Source organism: Eptatretus burgeri, chromosome 10, assembly GCF_056783735.1.
Source record: "Eptatretus burgeri isolate ZD-2024b chromosome 10, Ebu_testis_v1, whole genome shotgun sequence".
NCBI lineage: Eukaryota > Metazoa > Chordata > Myxini > Myxiniformes > Myxinidae > Eptatretus > Eptatretus burgeri.
The window spans coordinates 88310296-88334885 of record NC_140970.1 but is presented as its reverse complement, the minus strand read 5'-3'; the positions used below and the strand labels follow the sequence as shown (position 1 = coordinate 88334885).

Below are 24590 nucleotides of genomic sequence, written 5' to 3'. Positions count from 1 at the left end.
CCCTCATCAGTCCACAATTTTTTAGGTTTTCTCTTACTTTTATTAAATATCTGTTGAAAAGCTAACATAAGAGTATTACCTGTTTTGTTTTTTAAAGGGACAACCCACGCATATCTACTCCTCAAATCAATAACGGTTAAAGCATACTTGTACCCATTATCATTATTGAGTTAAATCAAATCAGCAGACCAGATATAATCAACTTCCTTGGAATAAACTTTCCTTCTCTGAAACTTTGTGAATATTGGTTTATGTAATTCATCAGCTAATTGCTCTTCAGTCTTAATGACATCATTAGAGCCTATAAGTTTTTTGAATTTCCAAGTCCAAGTTTCAATTTAGCACTGATCATCTTCTTCACAATGAACCGATCAACTTTTTCTCTCAAGGTTGGATTTTGTATCAGAGACAAATTATACAACATTTCTCTATCGGCTTCATGCTTTTCTTCCAACGTTGTGGTATTCCCATAATCAATATCGTGTCTCATGCACACTTCATCAACTCTATTGATTGGTTTACTCCAGGATTTAGGATTGTCTGCCTCATCTAATCTTTTATCCAAGTTTGTGCCTGGACCACAGAAAGAATACCCTGGAAGATGTAATTCCCCTGGTATTCCAGTAGTTGTAAATTTACTTCCTGATAAAAACTTTTGTATATCTCCTCCGAGTTTGTGTTTGGAGATAAATTGATTTTTTTTTTGAACCACACACCGAACATATACCTTTTTGTATAACCCTGTTATTTTTACTTTTAATATATGAAATATTTTTAGTAATAGTTTTCTTTTTACATTTGAGACAATAACTCATTTATTTATGAGAAAAATTCCTGCAGAGTGCAAAAACCTTTTTAGTTTCCAACATGCACATTTGAATCTTAATTTTTAAAACATAAAGAATCCTTAGAAATGCCTTCACTCTCTCCTCCATTTATTTAAGAAAAAAAATAAAAATGAAAAACTTGAATTAAAATGAATATCTTGTCGATGTCAATATTCTTGTCGAAAGTATTGCAAATAGACTTGTCAATTCTTTGTTTTCCTCCTCGGTGGGTTGAGTTATTTTCTGTAATACCCTTAATCTTTTTTGAATCTCACTGGTTTCCATATTTTGATATTTATTCATCCACTCTCTTTCCTCCCTCTCCTCCCTCTCTCTTCTCTCTCTTCTCCCTTTCATCCCTCTCTCTTCTCTCTTTCCTCCCTCTCCTCCTTCTCCTTTTCCTCCTCTTCCCTCTCTTTTTCAACTCCTTCCTCATCCCTTATTATCCTTGAATCGCTTACACCCATAGAATATTATACATATATTCATCAGGATTTCTTGTTATTCCTGTATCCAAAATATTTTTTTTTACAACAGGAAACCAATAAAATTTCTTTTGAATTTCTAAAAGAGCCTTACCTTTTCTTAACTTTATAATTTTTTCATTATTTAACATTCTAATTAAATCTAAAGTTGTCGGTTTATCAACATCAGCATAATGCCAATCTTTTATTGAAAATACCTCATTCTTATGTTGTAGAACATATTTATTAAAATACCGAATACCCTTTTCTTGAAGGTATGCTTGGACACAGAAATGATAATTTTCTTGAAGCCTTCTTGCTGTCATTTATGTATTAGAAATATATGTTAGAATAATATGGCACGAAACACCTCCCCATCTTCCCATAGTTAAATCATTTTGTATTTCCTTACTTATTATATATAATCCTGTTTTTTCTGTTTTCATGAGATAAACAAGGGCAAAACCATTATTATATTTACCCTTATTAAATTCTTTTATTTGTTGTTTACTAATCGTGGACCCAATACAAAACTCATTCTCGATACCAAGTGGATAATATTCTTCCTTACGAGACTGATTTAATTGTTCCAGGTCTTCGAGGTTAATTTTAAATGACCAATTATACCCTAAATCATTCATATCATACCCCCATTGCTCTATTCTCATACAAACGATACGCCCTTCTTTATAAAAATTTATTTTAATTCGAACTGTGAATTCTGTATGACCTGGAGATAATATCAACACTTCTGTATCTTTGGAATACACGGCTGTTTTATTTAAGTATATATATATATATTATATATATATATATATATATATATATATATATATATATATATATATATATATATATATTGTGATAAATCGCTTAATCTCACCAAGTCATTCGCGTCAGTCGGGCTTGGATAATTTTTTAATTTATAAGCATTTTTCATGTTAATATTTTTGGTTATATTATATTTATGTCGTTCAGCCTGTGCCTTTGTGTAATAATTTGATAAATCAATATCCAGTTCTTGAGATACACCAAAGATAGAACCATCTTTACCAGCATGTCATTTATATTAGATTAAAAATAATATCATAAAATTTTTTATTTTTGTTGAGTTGAAATAACACATATAGACATAATTGACCACAACACTTGGAATTTAATTCTTGGACTTGAAATGTTTGATAAACACCATTCTGTAAGAATTTTATGACTTCAACAGGTGGTGGAAGACCAAAACTATCAAAATAATATTTGTCTTGACTATTAAAAATACAAACCCAATGAGAACCGTTCCCATTATTATCTTCTAAGTTCATAATAATATTCTTTGTATGTTTCGGCACATTTGTTAATTCATCTCTCATACAAATAACCACATTATGAATTTTTAATTTCTTACAATACTTGACAAGTTGTAAATTTGATGTTGTATTCTTTCCAAATTCTTTAAACCACTCATCAATGCTCATTTATTTATTAGAAAGATATAATCCATTACCTCTTTTCGTTAATTTTACACCTGCTTGTGCAATAGAAGAAAGCATATCTCCAACTAACAATCTCGCTTTATCAGGCAGACCTTCAAGTTTTTCAGCAAAATCTACAATTACGCCACTTCCACTAATTTGTTTCTCCAACTCTTTGTTATGTCTTTCCAATTCTTTTTGAGCCTGGAGTTGAGCCTTCCTTTCGTTGACAGTTTTCACCGCTGTTGAAATACCACCGGTCAATGCTCCAACCACACTTAAACCAGCAAATAAAGGAATTAGAAATGGGAGAAATCCTCCACTCGTCTCTGTTATTGAATATTTTTTCAACATTGGTTTTGTCATTTTAATTTTAAGTGAGCCAGTGTCATTCAAGATTTTAACGTGTTCTCTTGTGAGCAAAACATCAATTCTTACTGCTCCTTTTCTCTGAATTGTATTAACGTTAATCGTACAAGGCTTTTGATTTTGAACACAAGATGATAGTTTATGAAGATTGATTTGATTAACATATACCCCAGTTGGTACTTTGCCACTCATTTATTTAACAAAAAATTATGTGAGACTAATCATCACACCATTATCTGTATTAATCTGCAATTCTGTTTCTTCCAAAAGCAAACAATATGTATCAACTTCTTCACTCTCTCCTTTCAATGTATAGGGAAGTATCCACTCGATTAGACTTTATAGTTTCCTTTTGAGCGCTCAGGTCAAACGCATAGATTGTATACAAACTTTTAAATGCTGTCATATCCAAAATAGGTTCTTTATTTCCATTACTTTCACACACCTTTTGGTAAGACTTGTATGCTTCAGCAAAATCATTTTTTTCCCAATTAATTTCCAATCTATCTCGTGGATAAAATGTTCCATCTAGAGAAACGCGAAGTTGTTTCACCTTAGCATTATCACTCAATGCATTATTCTTATCAGTCGCAGTATCACCATCTGGCTTTTTAAAAATGATCCACAGATATCGTGGCTTTCCTTCCAGAACACCCAAATTCCACGTGTAAGTAGTTTGGTTGAGTTTAACGTGTTGACATCTTCTTTTGAGGTATGATACACTGAGTGGTTTCTTTGAGTTAAGTCTTCGATTCAGCATCTCTTCTGTTTTAAGATTAGGAGTATATTCACTGATATACCAACTCATCTCCTCAATTACAAATTTATTCTGATCACCAAAAGCATTACCAACACCAAAAATCAATCGATTTTCATTATCATTCCTCTGTAGTTGAAATCTAATTTTAAGACCATACAGAACTTTATCATGATCACAAAATCCAAATATACCTTTAAGAGGAACTGCCACAGTAAAACTATTTTCTGTTTTTGTATCATCATTATACATTCCTTTCCTTTGAGTATATCCAGGGTCTGTGTTTGTTCCCGTTGACATATCAGGAATAAAACCTTCGACAGACCCCTTTCCCATTCTATCACTGAATGTATAGAGTGTAAATTTCATCATTTCAGATACAGCAGAGACATAATCAACCGCTTCAACTTCTTGTGTTCCAATATACAAATGCACACTATCAAACATTTTCCAGAAGAAATCATTTACAAGTGTAGCGTTTGTGTTATTCCCAGCTTTATTGAATTTAAATTTACACAACAAGAAACTTTCGGAGAGATTCAAATAGGTTTGTTGATTATTTATTTCAAAACTTTTTGTACCATTCGTATTCCAGTCTGTTCCAGTTATTGCATTTACCTTGAAGTAATCTTTTTTAGTGGAGTTTGAGATAATAATAGTATCATCCAAATCATAGATACTATCAATTGCTTCCATACTTGTATTTATTTAGGAAAAAAGATGTTAAAACTTTTGAAACCCTGATCCAAGTATTTGAATTATTTTCTGTCGTTCTTGGGGGGACAACTGAGTTTTGCTTTTCTTAATTTCTTTTATTGCTTGTAATTTATGAGATTCCTTCTGAGCATCTTTTATACTCTTTACAGCACCTGCTACATTTCCCACAGCAGAAGCAGTTGAACCAGTTAGATCTTTATTTTTAAGAATAGTTGAACCAATACCCATGAGAGTATCAATTATCCCATCTCCTCTAAATTGATGTCCAACACCCCTTTGTCTCTTAGGTTTATAGTATCCTCTACCAAGATACATACCTTCACCCTTGTAGTATGGGGAAAGGAACATCCCATCCCCTGTAATTATTTTATATTTTCCCAACTCGTGTTTCCTCACAATAACCATTGTATTTATTTATTGGAAAACTTCACGTAGGTGAATTCTGATGGATATAACTTCTCCATTAAAAGAAATCATACAATTATCTTGGTCGGTTATCCTAAAATTTACTCTGTGTATGGTTTTTCCTGACACAGGTAGATAAACCAAATTTTTGGGTTCCATATTGAATTTATAACCAATTGGGGTTGAGTATGCGCTGAATGAAAATATTGTATTTGTTTTTTTTCCATCATTATAAGCACCATCAATCAAATCACAGTGAATTAACACTGAATTTATTCCTGAGGATATTTGAATGACATTATCACTGTAAAACGTCCCATTAGTTTCAATCTTTTTTGAGGAGAAACCCAATAACTCTCTAAATGAATTATCAATTGTGAAATCAACCTTGTAGTTATTTTTAACTTTAATCGTTGATTTTGAAGTATGTTTTTGAATGTTTATAACAATATTTTTTGGTTCATCACCCTGTTCTTTCATAAGACGAGCAATTTCGGAAGATATTTGAGAAATCTCATATGCTCTGGGTGAGACTGTTATCGTTTTGTATCCACTTCCCGGATTATAACTAAACTTGTCATTTTTCTCGGTTATATTAAATAAGGTATTATAAGTTTCTATGGACAATAAAGATGCCTCATATTCTTTTGTTGTGTCAAGTTGTAGTGGGTATGGGAATGAAGATGTGTGGTCACTTGTTGTGAAATTGAAACTAAGGATTGTGCTTCTCATCTTATTTAATATGAGATAAAATGTCTTTATATTGAGATTTATTAATTATTTTCATGTTCATCAACTGGTCTAAAATGGCTGATGCTTCATTAAAATAATTGTTATTTCCAGCCTTCTTACTGCCTAACAACAATAACAGTCTATTAACTAATTGCGATGGGTCATTTGGAAGAAAACTAACACCTGAACCAAGGATACTTAAAGCCTGAATAATGTGTTTCTCCTTCTCATTCTTCCTACTTTTACCAGAAAGAATAACCTTATAATTTAGAGTGCTCAGCAGATCAATATATACTCTATCATCATTATTTTCCATATCCAATGGTTTATCAATATACTTCGATTCATCCCTCACAGTTGAACCTTGTCTTCCATCTTTTGTGAGAAGAAACATTAATCTCGGAGTTAGTTTAATAGGGGGTTGAGCAGAACCCAAGAACCTTAATTCATCATTAAATATCAATACCTTTTCTTGAACAAGATGAAATATTGCTGATTGTTCTGTTGGAATGAGTCCTGCTTTGGTTTTTGAATCCGCTGAATATTCATTGTTTTGAACAGCATTCACAATATAATCAGGGGGTTGATTAATCTCTTCCAGTTGTTGAAATAAACCTTCATCATCATATTCTAATTCTCCTAAATGCTCTAATTCTTCCTCTGTCATTTGATCAAAATCTTTTAACATTTTAAATTTTTTAGGAGTATATTCTACTGTGGGAACTGTGGAAACATCTTTCATTTTTTCTTGGGAAGTTTTTAAAAGTGGTTTAAAAAATTTCTCTTGTTTTCTTTCAAATGCTTCTTTGCCCGTTAGTTTCTGTCTGCGTTTCTTCTTTATGTCTTCCTGTTGTTTTACAACTTTTGAAACCAACTCTTGATGTTCCTTAAATCTTCTTGCTCTTTCTTTTGCATCCATTTATTTATTGTAAAATATAATTTAATGAATTGTAAAGATCAACAGGGAAATTTTCCTTTTCTTCATCATTCAAGTAGATGTGTTCAAATAAATCCTTTTCTTTAAATATTTCATCAATTCTTTATTAACATTAATGCGAGTTGTAATTTCTTCTTCACTAATCCTTGCATCTCTGCTTTTCATACGTTTGCGTTGAGTTTCTTCATCAACATCAAAACCGAATGATAAAATCTTCACTCCACTCAGATATTTAATAATTTGTCTCGTTCCTTCTGGATTAGTTTCTAATAACCCAACACCACCAGATTTTAGTTTCCTTAACTCACTCTTACAATGTGAATATTTTGTTGTACCAAGAGAAACCTCCTCAAATATTTGTCCTTCATTCCTCAATCGCATATGTTCCTCCAATGAAATATAGTGATAATCTTCACCTTTTACTTCTCCAGGTCTTATTGCTCTAGTTGTTGTTGATACAATGCGTATCACGGGGTGTTCTTTAAGTAAATTTCAATATTCTCATTTGTACTACACAATAACCTTGATTTATGAAAGTTTTTTCCAGAAGCAGATTTACCCACAAGATTTATAATAATAGTTGTCATTTATATATGTAATTGTTTATAAAACAAAAAATATATCCCTTAATATCTCATCTTGTTTCACAACAATATATTTATATTTTTCAGTCATGTGCTTCATGTAATCCTCAAATTTCTTTTTACTACATAATGTAGAACAATTATCTCTCCAAAAATTATTGATATCTATTGAATTTAACTTGAATAAAATAAAAGTATTAGCATTGTTTCTGATGGAACGACGAGGAAGTTGAAAGTACGATTGACTAAGATAAATACAATTACAAGAAGAATGTCTCCCTCTTGTGTAGTAACTGTCCATTACCGTTTGGTTTCTCTCATTAACACAATCATCAAAGATAACGAGGTTCTTTTTTGATTTATCCAAATCTTGGGGAGACGGTATATCATCCGTATTATCACTAAGAATACAAGTTATAGGATTTGATTTCTTTTTACATCTCTGTGTATCACAAAATAGTTGAATTATATCTTCAATGTTACAATCATTTAGGTTTTTTTGACGTTTAAATAAACCGATTAAATCTTCTTTTTGAAGACCAGCATTAAAACCTTGTGAGAGTAGTTGATACTCTGGTTGAAAACTCGACTTTGTGAAAATTATTAAATTATCATAATCTAAAAAGTTGAGAGTGAGGAGCATTTTTAAAAGTAAGCAGGTTTTTCCACATCCACTTGAACCAACTATGAGACATCTTAATGAATTTGGGAGATTTTTATGGTTGTTAAATTTTATCTTATTTTCCCAAATAGGTAAAAAATCATTCATTTATATATTTGGAAAACAGGTTATTTAATTTATTATTGGCTTTTTTAGAAACTCTATATTTTATCCTAAGTTCAGGTTTAATTTCAAGATAATCCATTATTTTATTTATACAATATCTTGTGTTGATATTTCCCTGAAAATTACTTCATGAATAATATATAACAACAATCCTTTGAACATTTCTCTTATACGTTCAGTTTCTTCCCTTGTAAGGAAAGGTGTGTTATCACCCTCATACTTTACATTCATTTCTCCAATCAATCTTGTAAAGTAATTCATTTTTGGTAAAAATCTAAAAGAATTATTTTCCTTTTTATATTTTTTATTATCATTAATTAGAAGATAATCACAGAATATACATTGTTTATAGGCTTTTGACTCTGTGTTTAATCCCCGTCTTTCACACGCAGGACAATTCTCAAATTTGTCATATGGAGAATCAGGAAAGTCTAGCATATTTATAAAGTAAAACTTTACTTAAACTGAAATTCATCTATACTTTCAGTTGTATATTGACTCATATTTAATAATATTACCATCGATATCGATATACTTTTTTTCATTATCAGATTCAACGACAACATTTTTTATATTAAAGGTAATTTTAAAATGATCGTTAATTACTATTGAACGAAATGTCATTTCACCTGATATATTAACATCCTTTATTTCATCAGGATTTACATCTTTAGGGTTGTTGAAAAAATACAAATTTCTCCTTGCATATTACAGATGGTCTTATCTTTTCTTTCTAAAGCTTCATCTATAAGGTTTTTGTTTTTTGATACTTTTTCTTGTTTCATTGCTTTTTCTAGTTTTGAATATATTACTAGAAGGAGAGGAGAAACTTTTTGTTAGAGATACTTTAATTGATGTTCTACCAGGTATACTAAAAGCCCTTCCACTGAAGGAAATTGAAGAACTCATATTATTTACCATAATAGTTTTTATCCAATAGTTGTTATATTTATCTTTGTTCAATTTTACATCCTTGACATATTTCTCAGTATCTTTAACAAATGAAGAGATTGATTGAAACTTGTCTTTTGTGTCTTGAAACATTGTATTTATGAAGTGAAAAAGTTGGAGGATAAAATGGTTTTAAGCACAGATTCACCTGTAAAATAAACGAAATTTTCATCAAGAAAATTTTAGTTTAAGCAAAGATTTATAATATAAATATGGTGAATACAACATACTGCGATGTTTGTAATCACAAATATAAACATTACAGAAAACACCTCCGAACCAACAAACACACATTTAATCTGTTTCATAAAATATCTCCTCTTGAGTTGGAAAGAAAACATTGTGATATCTGCTCAAAGGATGTTTTTAAGAGTAGTTATAATAGACATCTTCAATCACAAAAACACAAGAAAAATGAGTTTAAAGTAAAGGGAGACTATTATATTGAAAACACTGATGGAGCATTTAAAGGACATATAAAAATAAGGATTTTTCAATTTGGAGAACCCGGTCCATCATCAATAGCTGAATCAATTGAAATAGTGAAACCCGATGTTGAAAAATTTATTAGAAAGATATTAAAAGAAATGAAAACTTTAAAGTTTTATATGGGAGTGAAAATGAATATGAAAAGACAAGATGAAGAACATACTCCTTATATGAGAACAGATCTTCATTTTATAACATCATTTCAAGATTTTTGGAATAGTGGGGTTTATGAAGAACTATCAACACAAGAGGAGGATGTTGATAATACAGTGGTAGGAAGTGGATTCAATATTAAAAAAATCATCTTTTTAGATATACACATTCTAAAATCAAACCCTCTTAAAGCTTCTTCTTATATTGAATTACCAAAAGAAATAAAACTAAAGAAGGCAGTTGTTAATATTAAGAACAATGATAATAAATGTTTTCTCTGGTCTGTTCTTGCTCACTTTCATCCACCAAAAATGTAATTCAGAAAGAGTAAAACAATATATGAAATATGAGAATACCTTGGACATTAAAGATTTTAAATTCCCAATGCCACTAACAGATAGTCCTAAATTTGAGAAAAAGAATAATCTTTCTATTAATGTATATGGATTAACGGATACAAACAAAGTTCAAATATTAAAAATTTCAAACAACTATAAAAATGAAGAAACACACATTGATCTTTTATATTTTAGTGTTGGAAAGAATTCACATTACACATACATCAATAATTTATCAAGATTAATCTCTTCTCAGGTATTCAGAACAGCAAACAAAATATATCCTTGTAAGCGATGTCTTAATTCATTTCATACAAAAGAACGATTAGAACAACATTCAAAATATTGTAGTAATCATAAATCAGCTGCAATTACAATGCCTAAACCTGGTGAAAAGATTTCTTTTGAAGATTATAATAAATCTATCATGCACCCATTTGTGATATACGCTGATTTTGAGTGTATCCTTAAAAAGATTAATACTGCTTCTCCTAATCCAAAAGAATCATATACAAATAAATATCAAAAACATATTCCTTGTGGTTTCTGTTATTATATCAAATCATCTGTTGGAGAAAAGTATAACAAACTTGAACATTATCGTGGAAAAAAGCTTCACAAGAGTTTGTAAAACGATTAGAAAAGGATTGTATAAGACTCACTAAATTAATGAAAGAAACAAATGAACCGATGAAATTAACCAAAGAAGAAAAATTAGAATTTAGAAAGAACAATATCTGTCATATTTGTGAGGGGGAAATTAAGGAGTCTAAAGTTAGGGATCATTGTCATCTTACTGGTAAATATAGAGGTCCCGCTCATTCCTGTTGTAATCTTAATTATAAATTACCTTCTTTTATTCCAGTCTTTCTTCACAACAGTGCCAACTATGATACACATCTATTTATAAATGAACTTTCAAAAACACCAGGGAATATTTCTGCTATAACAAACACAAGTCAAAAGTATATTTCATTTACAAAAATGATATTCACAAAACCTTTAACTCGTATTAGGTTTCTAGATTCTTACAAGTTATGGGAACACCACTAGCCTACCTCGCATCAAATCTAAGCTCCACGGACTCTTTTCCAAATCTTAATTCATTCTTTCCAAAAGAGGAAATTCTAACTAAAGAGGAAATTCAGATTAAAGAGAGAATTCAAAGTAAAGAAGAAATTCTAATTAATGAGGAAATTAATGAAGAAATTCTTACTGAAGATGAAATTCTAATTATAAAGAAAATTCGAACAATGAATGAAATTCTAACTAAAGAGGAAATTCTGATTAAAGATGAAATTCTGATTAAAGAAGGAATTCTTACGAGAGAGGAAATTCAAACAAGGAATGAAATTCAAAGTAAAGAGAAAATTCTTACAAGTAAGGGAATTTATCCTTATGATTATATGGATTCATTTATGAGATTTAAAGAAACGCAACTTCCATCAAAAGAAAGTTTCTATAATAACCTTTATGAAGAAGAGATAAGTGATAAGGAATATAAACACGCACAAGAAATATGGAAAATATTTAAGATAAAGAACCTTGGAGAATATCATGATTTATATCTAAAAACAGATGTTTTATTGTTAGCTGATGTGTTTGAAGCTTTTAGATCACTCTGTCATAATAAAAATTGTTATGGATTAGATCCTGCCCACTATTTCACAGCTCCTGGTTTAGCTTGGAGTGCAATGTTGAAAATGACAAAACAAGATATAGATTTAATCAGTGATGTTGATATGCTTTTGATGATTGAGAAGTCCAAGAGAGGTGGAATATCACAAGTATGTTCAAAAAGATATGCTAAAGCAAATAATAAATATCTTCCAAATTATGATAGTGAAAAAGATAGTAATTATTTGATGCTAATAATTTGTATGGATGGGCAATGTCTCAATCTCTGCCTTATGGCAAATTAAAGTGGGTGGAAGAAAAGGATTATGAAAAGGCTTTGATGAATATTGTTATTTCTTCTCAAGAGGAATTGAATGACGAAGAAGAAGGTTATTATTTTGAAGTTGATTTGAGGTACCGGAGTGATCTTCATAATAAGCATAAAGATCTTCCTTTTGCATGTGAGAAAGAAACCCCAAAGAAAGAATGGTTAAGTGATTATCATAAAAGTTTTAATATTAAAGGTAAATCAACAGAAAAGTTATTAACAACATTCTATGATAAAGAGGAATATGTTTTGCATCAGAGAAGCTTAAAACAGTTTTTGAGAGAAGGATTGAGAGTAGCTAAAATTCATAGAGTTTTAAAATTTAAACAAAGTCCTTGGGTGAAAAAGTATATTCAATTCAATACAGATATGAGAGCAAATACAAAAGTAAAATTTGAAGGGGACTTTTATAAATTAATGAATAATGCTGTATTTTGAAAGACTATGGAAAATGTTAGAAACAGGCAAAACATTAGATTCGCAACATCTTGGAAAGAAGCTTCGAGATTGATAAATAAACCAAGTTTTGAGAGAGAAGAGGTTTTTTCAGAGAACTTTTCTGCAATTCATATGAAAAAGGAAAGTATTGTAATGGATAAACCAATTTATATTGGAACAGCAGTTCTTGATTTATCAAAGATATTGATGTATGATTATTTGTATAATGACTTAAAGAAAGAGTATGGTGAAAATGTTTCATTGTTGTATATGGACACTGATAGTTTTATCCTAGATATAAACGCTGATGATGTTTATGAAGATATGAAGAAAAATATTGGAGTATATGATACAAGTAATTTCAGCAAGAAGAGTGAGTTATTTTCCAAAAAAGAATGAAAAGGTTATTGGTAAGTTTAAGGATGAGTTGGGTGGAAAAGTAATGAGTGAGTTTATTGGATTGAGAGCAAAGGCATATGCTTATAAGTATGGTGATCAGATTGATAAGAGGTTAAAGGGAATAAAGAAATATGTAATAAAGAAATCAATAACTTTTAGAAATTATTATAATTGTTTGATGAATAAGAAAGAAGAATATAGGAAAATGAATACAATAAGAAGTTATAAACATAACATTTCTAGTGAAGAAGTAAATAAAAAGGCATTAGGAGCCTTTGATGATGAGATTTATTTTAGATAATGGAATAGATTGTGTTCCATATGGATATTGTATGATAGAGTGAATAGAATAGATTGTGTTTTAAGGATGGGAAGATGGGTTAGGGTTTTTTAAGGGCTACAGCTTGCTGCACATATAAATGATTAAACCAAGTATTAATCAAACTAAAGAGTGGAGAAAATCTCAGTCTTGGTATATAAATGGAAAACATAATGAATGTGAAAAATATCAAATAAGTCTTATTGAAAAAATAACTAAAACAAAGGTAAATAAAACAAATAAGCGAATCAATTTAAAAAGTAGTAAGTTAGAGGATGTAAAGAAAAAAATGAATATCCTTGAATGGACTGAAAACTTTGATGGTTATCAATTGAACAATGAAAAAACAATTTACTATAATCTCAAAATGATATGTGGCTCAGGAGGTGGTCAAACAAGAGCATTAAGAGAAGTTTATCATTTCATAATAGCACAAAAGGGGTATCTTAAAAAATAGAAAGATTCAAATGTTTTGTTTTTAAATATTTTAGATGGGGATTATTGTGCAAAGAAAATTAAACTATTGAAGGCATTTGAGAATGAACAAATCTTTATAGGTTCAATGAGTGAGCTAAACAATATGCATTGGTTATTTGATAAAGAGTGTCCCGAGTCTTAGACGTTTCAGATATTTCTTTAGAATCACCTTTAACAAATCTTTATCTTGTTGTATGGGTTATTTGAATAGAGAGCCCCTAGGTTAAAAGGGGAGACAAATAAATATACCTTGGGATAAAAAGGGGGTTTATTTTTAAGGAAAAAAAAGGGAATCGCTGAAAATCCTCCATTCATTTAAATAGGGAAAAGTGAGCCAGAATCAGTATATTCACCCTACTTATGGCTTACTACTGCTACTGCTACTTGAGGAGTGTAAGAAGTATGGAGGTCCAGTGACTCCTATTTGCCTTGACTCTCTTGAGAGACCTAATGAATCACAACTACTCAAGGAAATAGGTGACCTTAGATCGACAGTGGCGCCCGATATATGCCAGAAGCATAGAGTGAAATGTACCGACGGAACAAAAACTTTCACGTTTGAGAAGTTCAGTGTTGACGAACTGAAAACATCTATCAGAAATGCTGTCAAACCAGAGGACAATGTTTCTGTCGATGTCGATATATTGCTGAAAAAAGTGCTTTTAATGTTGAGGAGATGTTGATGTGATGATTGAAGTAGTAGTTTACAGAAATTTGTGATATCTTAATTTGATTCTTTGAAATTATGGTCACGCTCACATTTTTGTGCTGATTTTATCGCAATATGCATCCTGGGGCAGTCTGGTTGACCTGTACAAGTTTAAAAGTATGATTATCGATAGCAGCGACCCTGACAACATGAGAAATGACATATTACATGCCCTAGTAAGCCATAATTATCAAATTTTACCTGAAAAGTGGGTAAATTTGGCGGCTATTTTGTTTTTTTGCATTTTACCAACCTAAGACATCATCCGAGGTCAAAATTTTCAACGGATTCGTGATCAGCGTGAAAAATGGCCATAAAAAACTCTTTCAACGGGACAACAGAGAAAAAGTCGATGTGTGCCCAACCCTATTATTACATCATTATAACGCTTGTACCAAGTTTGATTCAAATCCCTTCAGCTGTTCTCAAGCATCACATTTTTACCCGACACGACCTCGAACCTCTTGATGCCGAAATCTAATCAGTTCATATTTACATCATTAGACATACAGTACTTGTATCAAGTTTGGTCAAAATCCAATCACTGGTTCACAAATTAGCATGGAAACAGAATTTTTTTTACCTAACATGACCTCTGACCTTTGGCATCTTGACTCCAAAATCTAATTAGTTCATCTTTGCATCATTATACAGACATACAAAGATTGACTTGGATATCTTCAGCTGTTAAGTTATCGCGGTAAAAAAAAAAAAAACGATCAAGCACGGTCACACGGACGGATAGACAACCTGAAAAACATAATGCATCCACGGCGACTTCGTCGGTGGAGGTATAAAAAGCAGATAAAATGACAAAAAATTGGCAATGGTAGGACAAGGGAGAACAAAAGGTAAAAAGTGATTATAGAAGATATTGGAACGGTTGCTGGATTCGGACAAGTGTCTTGATCGCAATCCTGACAAATCAATGTAACGGTTGATCAAGGGGTGGACAGGTGGTCAAATCTTCCACCCGAATGATTACCAATTTAGCGAAGGATTGTCCTCACTCAGAGACCGCTTGGCATCTGCCGGGAAAGCCGAACAGATCTTTTCTTCGGTTTCTGATGTACAGAACCTCTCACGAGATACTGTCGTGGCCAAAAATATTGGCACCCTCACACTTTTTAAAATAATGCACCATTTCTTCAAGAAAATTGTTGAAATTAAAAACCTTTTGGGATCCACAAATATATTTCTTTGGTTTGCAGTGGAACAAAACAAAAAAAAAGCAATTTTTTTTCCTAAATCTCAGGTTATTCCACACAGGAATCTTACAATGGCCTGGACAATATTATTGGCACCTTTTAGAAATTGTTAGAAATAATTAGATTTCAAGCATGTGATTCTCCTTCACTTTGGAATTGAACTCACCTGTGGTGAGATGCCGGTACCTGCAAGATAAAAAAAATCACTCATTCAACCAGTTTGAAGAGAGAAAAGGAGTCATTCTGCTGTTTAGTGTCTGTGTACCATAATGAGCATGGAGAACTTAAAGGAAATCAGAGAATTGGCTGAAGAGGTCAGACACAAGATTGCAGCCAAGCATGGACAATCTCAAGGCTACAAGGCCATCTCCAGAGACCTTGATGTTCCTGTGTCTAATGTATGCAATGTTATCAGGAGGTTTAACACCCATGGCACTGTAGCCAACCTCCCTGGACGTGGCCGCAAGAGAAAACTTGATCGAAGATTGCAGCGATGGATTGTTCGAATGGTGGAGAAAGCACCTCGATCAACTGCCAAACAGATTCAAACTGACCTTCAGACACAAGGTACGACAGTTTCAACTCACACCATCCGTCACCAACTCAGTGAAAGTGGGTTCTATGGTAGGATACCCAGGAAGATCCCACCACCGAGAGAGAGACATAAGAAAGCCTGACTGGAGTTTGCCAAAACACACCTGAACAAGCCAAAATACTTCTGGGACAATGTCCTGTGGACATGGACAGATGAGACCAAATGAAAGCTTTTTGGTAAAGCACATTATCTCTATGTTTACAGAAAACAAAATGAAGCCTTCAAGGAAAAGAACACCTTCCCTACAGTCAATCATGGAGGAGGTTCAGTGATGTTTTTGGGGTTGCTGTGCTGCGTCTGGCCCTGGGTGCCTTGAATGTGTGCATGGCATGAAATCAGGAGATTACCGAGGCATTTTGGAGTGCAATGTTCAACCCGGTGTCAGAAAGCTGGCTCTCCGTCGAAGGTCATGGGTTTTGCAGCAGGACAATGAACCCAAACACACTTCAAAAAGCACCTAGGAATGGTTCAACACAAAACGCTGGATTGTTCTGAAGTGGCCAGCAATGAGTCCAGATCTAAATCCTATTGAACACCTGTGGGGAGATCTGAAAACAGCAGTTGGGAGAAGGCACCCTTCAAATCTGGGAGAACTGGAGCAGTTTGCATAAGAAGAGTGGGCCAAACTGCCAGGAGAGAGGAGTAGGAAGTTCATTCATGGCTATAAGGAAGTGCATGACTGCGGTTGTTTTGTCCAAAGGTTGTGCTACCAAATATTAAGTCGAGGGTGTCAATAATATTGTCAATGCCATTTCTTTTTATTTTCTGATTTAAAACGATCTATCAAGTTCTGAATCAAAAACAAAGGTTCTGTAATATTAACACTGAAATAAAGAATTGTGGAGACAAAATACTTTCGTCAATTTCAAGTTATTTTTCGAGAAAATTGTGAGTTATTTGAAAAAATTGCAAGGGTGCCAATATTTTTGGCCACAACAGTACGTTGCCTGCGGTAATTTCTCTGTTTAGAAAGGGATCTGTGGCCGAGTGACGTACTGTGAATGGGAAACATACCGTGAATTTAATCCTCGTCACAAAATCATCATCCTATGTTCATTGTTGTCACAAATTACTGGAGGCTCCAAGTCGACTATCACTAATTTTTAAATATAGTCGACTCGACTAAGCGGAAGGGCGTGGACTTGAATGACCATACGTTGCACAGTCAAAGCAATAACTCAAATTCAAATGGAAAATTAAGAGAATATAAAATACTACAAAACAGATAAATACATCTCTCCAACTCACATTGTTACCAATTTGAATACTACCCAGAATGTATCTATTCCAATTATAGAATCCGCTGCAAATCTTTTCACTTACCACAACCAATAAATACAACGAACGTATCGATTAAGGTGCTCGAGCCCAGACGTTCTGTGCAACTAGATATCTGTTTGTCTGTTATTTTCACAAAGAAGTACAGAGCTATCAGGTTGTACCACGTACCGACTTTCTGTGGGATCCAGTCCTGTCCAAATGTGAATTTCTTTAGATGGATGATCAGGTAGTCGGGAAATGTGGCAAAACGTGTCGATCTGGGAAGCAAGGATGTCAACAGTTTTGAAATATTGTGGATCATTTGGAATGCTTGTAATTTTGGCATTCCACACAACCACTGGAATATCATGACCACAACAAAAGTGGATGCACACGTCATGCCAGCTACGTACTTGACAGCCATGGCTCTTGCCTGCAGCTCACTGCTCCAAAAATCGTCCACATTCTCTGGCTCGGCGAAGGCTTGAAGGCAGGCACCGAATGGGATGCGAGCACGTGGACGCCCTGCCGTCTGGCCACCTGGACCACCAGGTCCTCCGGGCCGACCACTTTCACTTCCTCGCCATTGCCGATCCCACTCCAACAGCTGGTCTGCATTTCACCAAGTCATTGTGCACGCATCAGTGTGTTACTAGGCCGTGAGGATGACATGGTATGGCTAGAGGGCTTGGAAGAGGGACTTTTGGGTTGTTCATAATCTGATGACTCCTGAAACTTTGTGACGGACAAGAGACTAATGAAGACGAGCATATCTGAAATTGTGCGTGCATCATGTACAATGATGGTTCAAGTTTGACATAAGCTTTTTATTGTTGAAAACAAAAAACAATTCGCATGAAGTCGATGGCACACCGTTGCTTTACATATACTCTATATAAAAACCAAATAACATTGGAACGACGGTGAACCCAAGTTGAGGTGAAGTCTTGTTCGACCCGTTTTAGTATGTATATTAATTACGTACTGTTTGAACAAAAGTTGGGCCATGAGTACGTCCATTAATTACTTACGATTGTACCTTGACTACGTCTATTAAATACCTCGATTAATTATGGAATATTGGAACATTCCTTTCAGACATGTAGACCTTTAGAGCCCTTTACACCTTTTAGACCCTTTAAACTCCTTAAGACCCTTTAAGACTCCTAACACCCCTAAGAGGCTTTTGACACCAAAGGATGTGGATAGGATTTCAGGTGTGCCAAGGACACAGGATGCCCAGTCGGTGGCTAGCCTTGGAAGCCAACTTTGAAATGTCGTTTGCCCAAGAAAGATCATGTCTGATAGTTAAAAAAGATCAAGAGGATTGTTAAGAAACCAGATGTGGAGGGGGGGGGGGGTATTGCCAGACAGTCCTTTTGGAGAGAGATAGTGAGAGTGTGAGATTTGTTCGGATTGAAAGATATATTGTAAGTGTTTGATGATCTTCTGATTTTGTCAAGGTCTAAAGAGAGGGAAGAGGCTGCAGCCTGCCCGTCTGTAGGATGAGGGATGTCACGGCAGAGGATGGAGTGATCAGCAAATGGATAAAGAGGATTTTCCAGAGGGTCAGAGAGATTGTTGAAACACGCCGCCTTCCTTAACATGAGAGAAGTGCCTCTCCTCTTCATATTGCTACGTAAAAGACATCAATCATCAAATTGTACAGACGGCCTTCTGTGAATTTCACCTGGAGTAATGATGTTCTCTTTCAAGAGGAAATTAACAACACACACCTCTGTTCCATGGCACAAGTTAAGTTACCTGCCATCTTGGTTTTACCCAGAATCATTTGATCAGCATTAACATCACTTCCTGAATAACTGGCTCACTACGACTACATCTACTACTACTACTTCTCCTACTCATCTGCATGTCCAACTAAGGGGAATAGCGACCTCCTTGGGGGTTGACCCTTTTGAACTTTGTTCCCATTAGGACAGGGGAAACACAAGGTTAGGACAGGAATTTTGGAATTTTTGGCCATGGTTTTGGCGATAGCTCGCCTACTCTTTGTGAAGCACACCATGGCATCTTTAACATCCACCGGCTAATGCCAGCAGATGTGACGCCCAGCTTAACATCGATCCAAGAGACGGCACACATTGATGAATCTCCCTGTAAAATACCGGAATGATAGTTGATAGCTGGGTCAGGATTTGAACCCAGGCTACACAGCTTAGAGGCAAGTGTGAGCACCTCTAAAACAAAAACAAAAACTTTGTGTGTTTCCTTTATATTTCCCTTGCATTCTTGCAGGATCTGTTTGTAGTTTCTTGCATCAAGGGTTTTCGACATTATTGACCTTTCTCGTCCAATTTGTAAATCAAGTATATCCACGATCTTACCCTGACCGGTGAATGCTCACCTTTATTTAATGCAGCCTCCGGTGGGACAGGGAGGTGTATCATGTGGTCCATGCGATGCCGGTACTTCACCTTGCGTGACTGGCAGCACTGAATGCGCTCCTCGACCCGAAAACAAAACACCCGAGATGTTACATCAAGCCCCCAGTTGCTCGCCTGTGAGGAAAGTGGGGAGCCACAGAGTTTCTGATAAAGTGTATTTATTGTACAGCCAAGACAAAATAACCAAATAAATGCTCCCACGACCTTTTAGGGAGTGCTTTAAACAACTACATTGTGAACGTTTCCATAGATGTGAATGTACACGAGAGAGGTCACTTCTCAATCTCAGTTGTACAAAAAGACCCTTAGTCAGGGCAAGAATTTGACACAAAAGTAGTCTTTTCTAAAAGGATTATAAACCATTCGGACACAGGAAGTCAGGGCAGGAATTTGGAATTTGTTCAGGGTGCCGGTGAAAGCTTGCCGATTCTTCATGGATACCGTGGGATCTTTAACTTCAATTAACTGATGCTGGCAGCTCACCTACTCTTCGTGGATACCGTGGGATCTTTAACTTTCACTAACTGATGCTGGCAGCTCACCGACTCTTCACAGATACCGTGAGATCTTTAACTTCTATTAACTGATGCTGGCAGCTCACCTACTCTTCGTGGATACCGTGGGATCTTTAACTTCCACTTACTGATGCTGGCAGCTCGCCGACTCTTCACGGATACCATGGGATCTTTAACTTTCACTAACTGATGCTGGCAGCTCGCCGACTCTTCACGGATACCGTGAGATCTTTAACTTCTATTAACTGATGCTAGCAGCTCACTGACTCTTCACAGATACCGTGGAATCTTAAACTTCTATTAACTGATGCTGGCAGCTCACCGACTCTTCACGGATACCGTGGAATCTTTAACTTCTATTAACTGATGCTGGCAGCTCACCGACTCTTCACGGATACCGTGAGATCTTTAACTTCTATTAACTGATGCTGGCAGCTCACCTACTCTTCACGGATACCATGGGATCTTTAACTTTCACTAACTGATGCTGGCAGCTCGCTGACTCTTCACGGATACCGTGAGATCTTTAACTTCTATTAACTGATGCTAGCAGCTCACTGACTTCACGGATACCGTGGAATCTTAAATTTCTATTAACTGATGCTGGCAGCTCACCTACTCTTCACGGATACCGTGGAATCTTTAACTTCTATTAACTGATGCTGGCAGCTCACCGACTCTTCACGGATACCGTGAGATCTTTAACTTCTATTAACTGATGCTGGCAGCTCACCTACTCTTCGTGGATACCGTTGCATCTTTAACTTCTACTTACTGATGCTGGCAGCTCGCCGACTCTTCACGGATACCGTGGGATCTTTAACTTCTATTAACTGATGCTGGCAGCTCACTGACTCTTCACGGATACCGTGGAATCTTTAACTTCTATTAACTGATGCTGGCAGCTCACCTACTCTTCACGGATACCATGGAATCTTTAACTTCTATTAACTGATGCTGGCAGCTCACTGACTCTTCACGGATACCGTGGGATCTTTATCTTCCACTAACTGATGCTGGCAGCTCGCCGACTCTTCACGGATACCGTGGGATCTTTAACTTCTATTAACTGATGCTGGCTGCTCACCGACTCTTCACGGATACCGTGGAATCTTTAACTTCTATTAACTGATGCTGGCTGCTCACCGACTCTTCACGGATACCGTGGTATCTTTATCTTCCACTAACTGATGCTGGCAGCTCGCCGACTCTTCACGGATACCGTGGGATCTTTAACTTCTATTAACTGATGCTGGCAGCTCACTGACTCTTCACGGATACCGTGGAATCTTTAACTTCTATTAACTGATGCTGGCAGCTCACCGACTCTTCACGGATACCGTGGGATCTTTATCTTCCACTAACTGATGCTGGCAGCTCACCTACTCTCCGTGGATACCGTGGGATCTTTATCTTCCACTAACTGATGCTGGCAGCTCACCTACTCTCCGTGGATACCGTGGGATCTTTATCTTCCACTAACTGATGCTGGCAGCTCACCGACTCTTCACGGATACCGTGGAATCTTTAACTTTCACTAACTGATGCTGGCAGTTGGGACGCCAAGTTTAAAGTCCATCCGAGGGACGAAACACACACATTGATGAATCACCTGCCTGTGAAACTCCAGCATGACAATTTACAGCTGGGCTGAGATTCAAACGCAAGCTAAACAGCTCGGAGGCAAGTGTGCATACCTCCAGGCCATCCTGCCAGCCCAAAATAAAAGAAGTGATTATTCATTCAGGCAGCTATAATTAGCAGAAAAACTATCCATGAAATTAAACTTAAATTGTAGTGGAAAGGGGGCTGGCAAGATAGCCTAGAGAAACACATAATCGCCTCTGAGCTGTCTCCAGCTATAAACTGTCATCCTGTTGTTTCGCTGGCAGGGCAATGCGTCAATGTGTGTGCCGTTCCTTGGATGGACATTAAACTGGGCGTTCCGTCTGCTAGCATAAGTTGGTAGACAGTAAAGATCCCATGGTATCCTTTGCAAAGAGTAGGTGAGCTAACGCTGACAGCCTGTGCAAAATTCCTGCCCTGACTTCCTGTATCGGAGTGGAAACCCATCCAGGATTGTAACCCTCGCCAAGAAACTGCTTCGGCAGAAACGACACTCAACATCGATCAGGGGACATGATGATGTCGTGGAAAAACAAGTTTGTTAACCAATTCTACACTCATCGCCCCTCGCAAGGTAGAGTACGGAAAAGGTGATCAAAACACAAATCAATTTCATGATTACAGCGTAAATAATTATTTTACATAAAACAGGCACGATGGGGCAAATGGCCATTTTTTTTTTTAACTTTCCCATTTCTTTGCATTTCAATCTGTCTAACCTCAATGAGGACAATGATGTGCTTGAGAAACTCGGCGGCATCTTGTTGCCGCCCAGACAAGAACTCGGGGTGGCCACAGCTCACGACCTCTTTGAACATGCGTGGGCACACGCCACGACGTGGCTGCGTGATGGATGACACGGGAGGGGTTGGAATTTGTGAACGATGGAAAAGAAGTTTGAGAGAGTCGGAGAGAAGGTTCGTGCATGCAAATGCAGCATAATCATCAACGAGAGAGATCCAATCAGATCGATGGATGAATAATAATGGGTGCGAATTGAAAATAACATTTTGTTAATATATCAGTGAGTAAGTAGCCTGTGTCCAAAACAAAATTAGCTCAGTAAGACAGCTGAGCCACCACAAGTGCACAATTGCACACAACGGCATGCAGTTACCAGAAACACCTCGATGGACAAGTCCAACAGTGATGCTGTGGTCCAAATCAGTAAGAATTCCAACCTTTAGCATTATATCAAGCAGGAACCGAACTTGCTCCACAGAAGCACAACCAGGTGGAAAGGAAATGTAAAACAGATGAGAGTATTGATGTAATTATTGCAATGAAGCTTTAGTCGAGTTGAAACTCCAGCCTCTGAAAGCAAGGTTTTTCCTCAAGCCACGGATGACAAAATCATGTTCCATCATCATTACTCAAGATGCAGAAACGTTATTTTTAAAAAGTTGCGGTTAAGGAGTCAGTGAAATAATTCAAAAGGACAAGTCATCCATGTCCACACAAAGGGGCTAGACCCAACTGAATTGCCACAAAATAGCACCCAAACCATGCCAGGTACCTGCTGTTCCTCCCTCGAGACCTGCTCGATGAGCTCGGCCTTGTATGGGGGTTTTGAGTATTGTCCTGAGAGCAAACCCTGACCGAGTTTTGCCCTAACGTGGCAGGAGCCGATGAATAGGGAACAATAACCCCCCTCACAAAATATGTTGGCGAGCACAATGATAAATAAAAACATGGGGCAGAATAAGAGGGATGAGGACTCGCAGCAACAAAGAATGGGGGCAAAACATAAAAATGAAACAAAAAATACAAGACAGTATGGAAACAGGCTGTTTATGGAAGTTAAAAACCCCCACAACTACTCCAAACAGCTTTACGAAGCTCAAGGTATGGCGAAGGAACGTACGAGATGAAACTGGCGAAAGGCACGAGAATTTTACTCACATTTGCGTGTTGAAATCACGAGTTGGATCCAATGGAGATTCATCAAATATCTTGTTCAAACCACCAACGTATCTTTAATGAGGACAAGGAGGTATGGAAGGGCAGAGTGGAGGAGGAGGAAAAAAAAAATGGGATTAGTCAGGTCATGATTACTGATGAAGATGACTTCAGGCATTCTCAACAAATCACAGTGAAAGGGATTTGGAAAGGTGGAAGCAATCCCAGGTGATAGGAGTGAATAAGACAATAAGTAAGACCCCAACATTTGCGGGGAAGACGTTCCTAGAAAATGCCGCGAATTTCGGCGGCGTTTGCTCACTCGGCGTTTGGCTTTTGAGGCCAACTTTGATATATGGCTTGCTCAAGAGAGATCATGGCTGAGAGTGAGACCCAAGAGTTTGAGTGGCCGAACCTCTTTGAAAGGATTGGTGAGAAAGTAGATGGGAAGGTATGTGGTGCGGTCCATTCAGAGAGAGAGAGATAGTGAGTGTGTGGGATTTTTCAGGATTGAAAGACATGTTTCCAAGCGTTTGACCAGTTTGTGATTTTGTTAAGGTCTGAGGAGAGGGTCGAGGCTGCTGCTTGTTTGTCAGAAGGATGAGGGATGTCACGGCAGAGAGTGGAGTCATCAGCAAAGAGATAAAGGGGATTTTCCAAAGATTTGGAGAGATCATTGATGAAAATTAGGAATAATCTGGGGCCGAGAACACTTCCTTGATGAATATCAGTCTTGATAAGGAGAGGAGATTAAAATATTCCATTGAGTGCCACACATTGGCTCCAAGAGTAGAGGACATCAGTTAGCCATGTCTG

General features: G+C 35.9%; 1 protein-coding gene across 7 annotated transcripts in view; it reads right to left on the bottom strand.

Annotated features, from left to right (window-relative positions):
- LOC147019045 (ubiquitin carboxyl-terminal hydrolase 13-like) overlaps positions 1-24590 on the bottom strand; it is a 115761-nt gene that overhangs the window by 35174 nt on the left and 55997 nt on the right. For 6 of the 7 annotated variants that reach the window (XM_085899242.1, XM_085899243.1, XM_085899239.1 and 3 more), the window contains 6 exons: positions 23778-23849; positions 23392-23485; positions 22595-22717; positions 19695-19848; positions 17740-17938; positions 17516-17604 (listed from right to left, as the gene is read on the bottom strand). In XM_085899242.1, the coding sequence (XP_085755368.1) occupies positions 17516-17604; positions 17740-17938; positions 19695-19848; positions 22595-22717; positions 23392-23485; positions 23778-23849 (731 nt within the window). The remainder of the gene's footprint in view (positions 1-17515; positions 17605-17739; positions 17939-19694; positions 19849-22594; positions 22718-23391; positions 23486-23777; positions 23850-24590) is intronic. The other variant, XM_085899245.1, reaches the window with a different exon arrangement.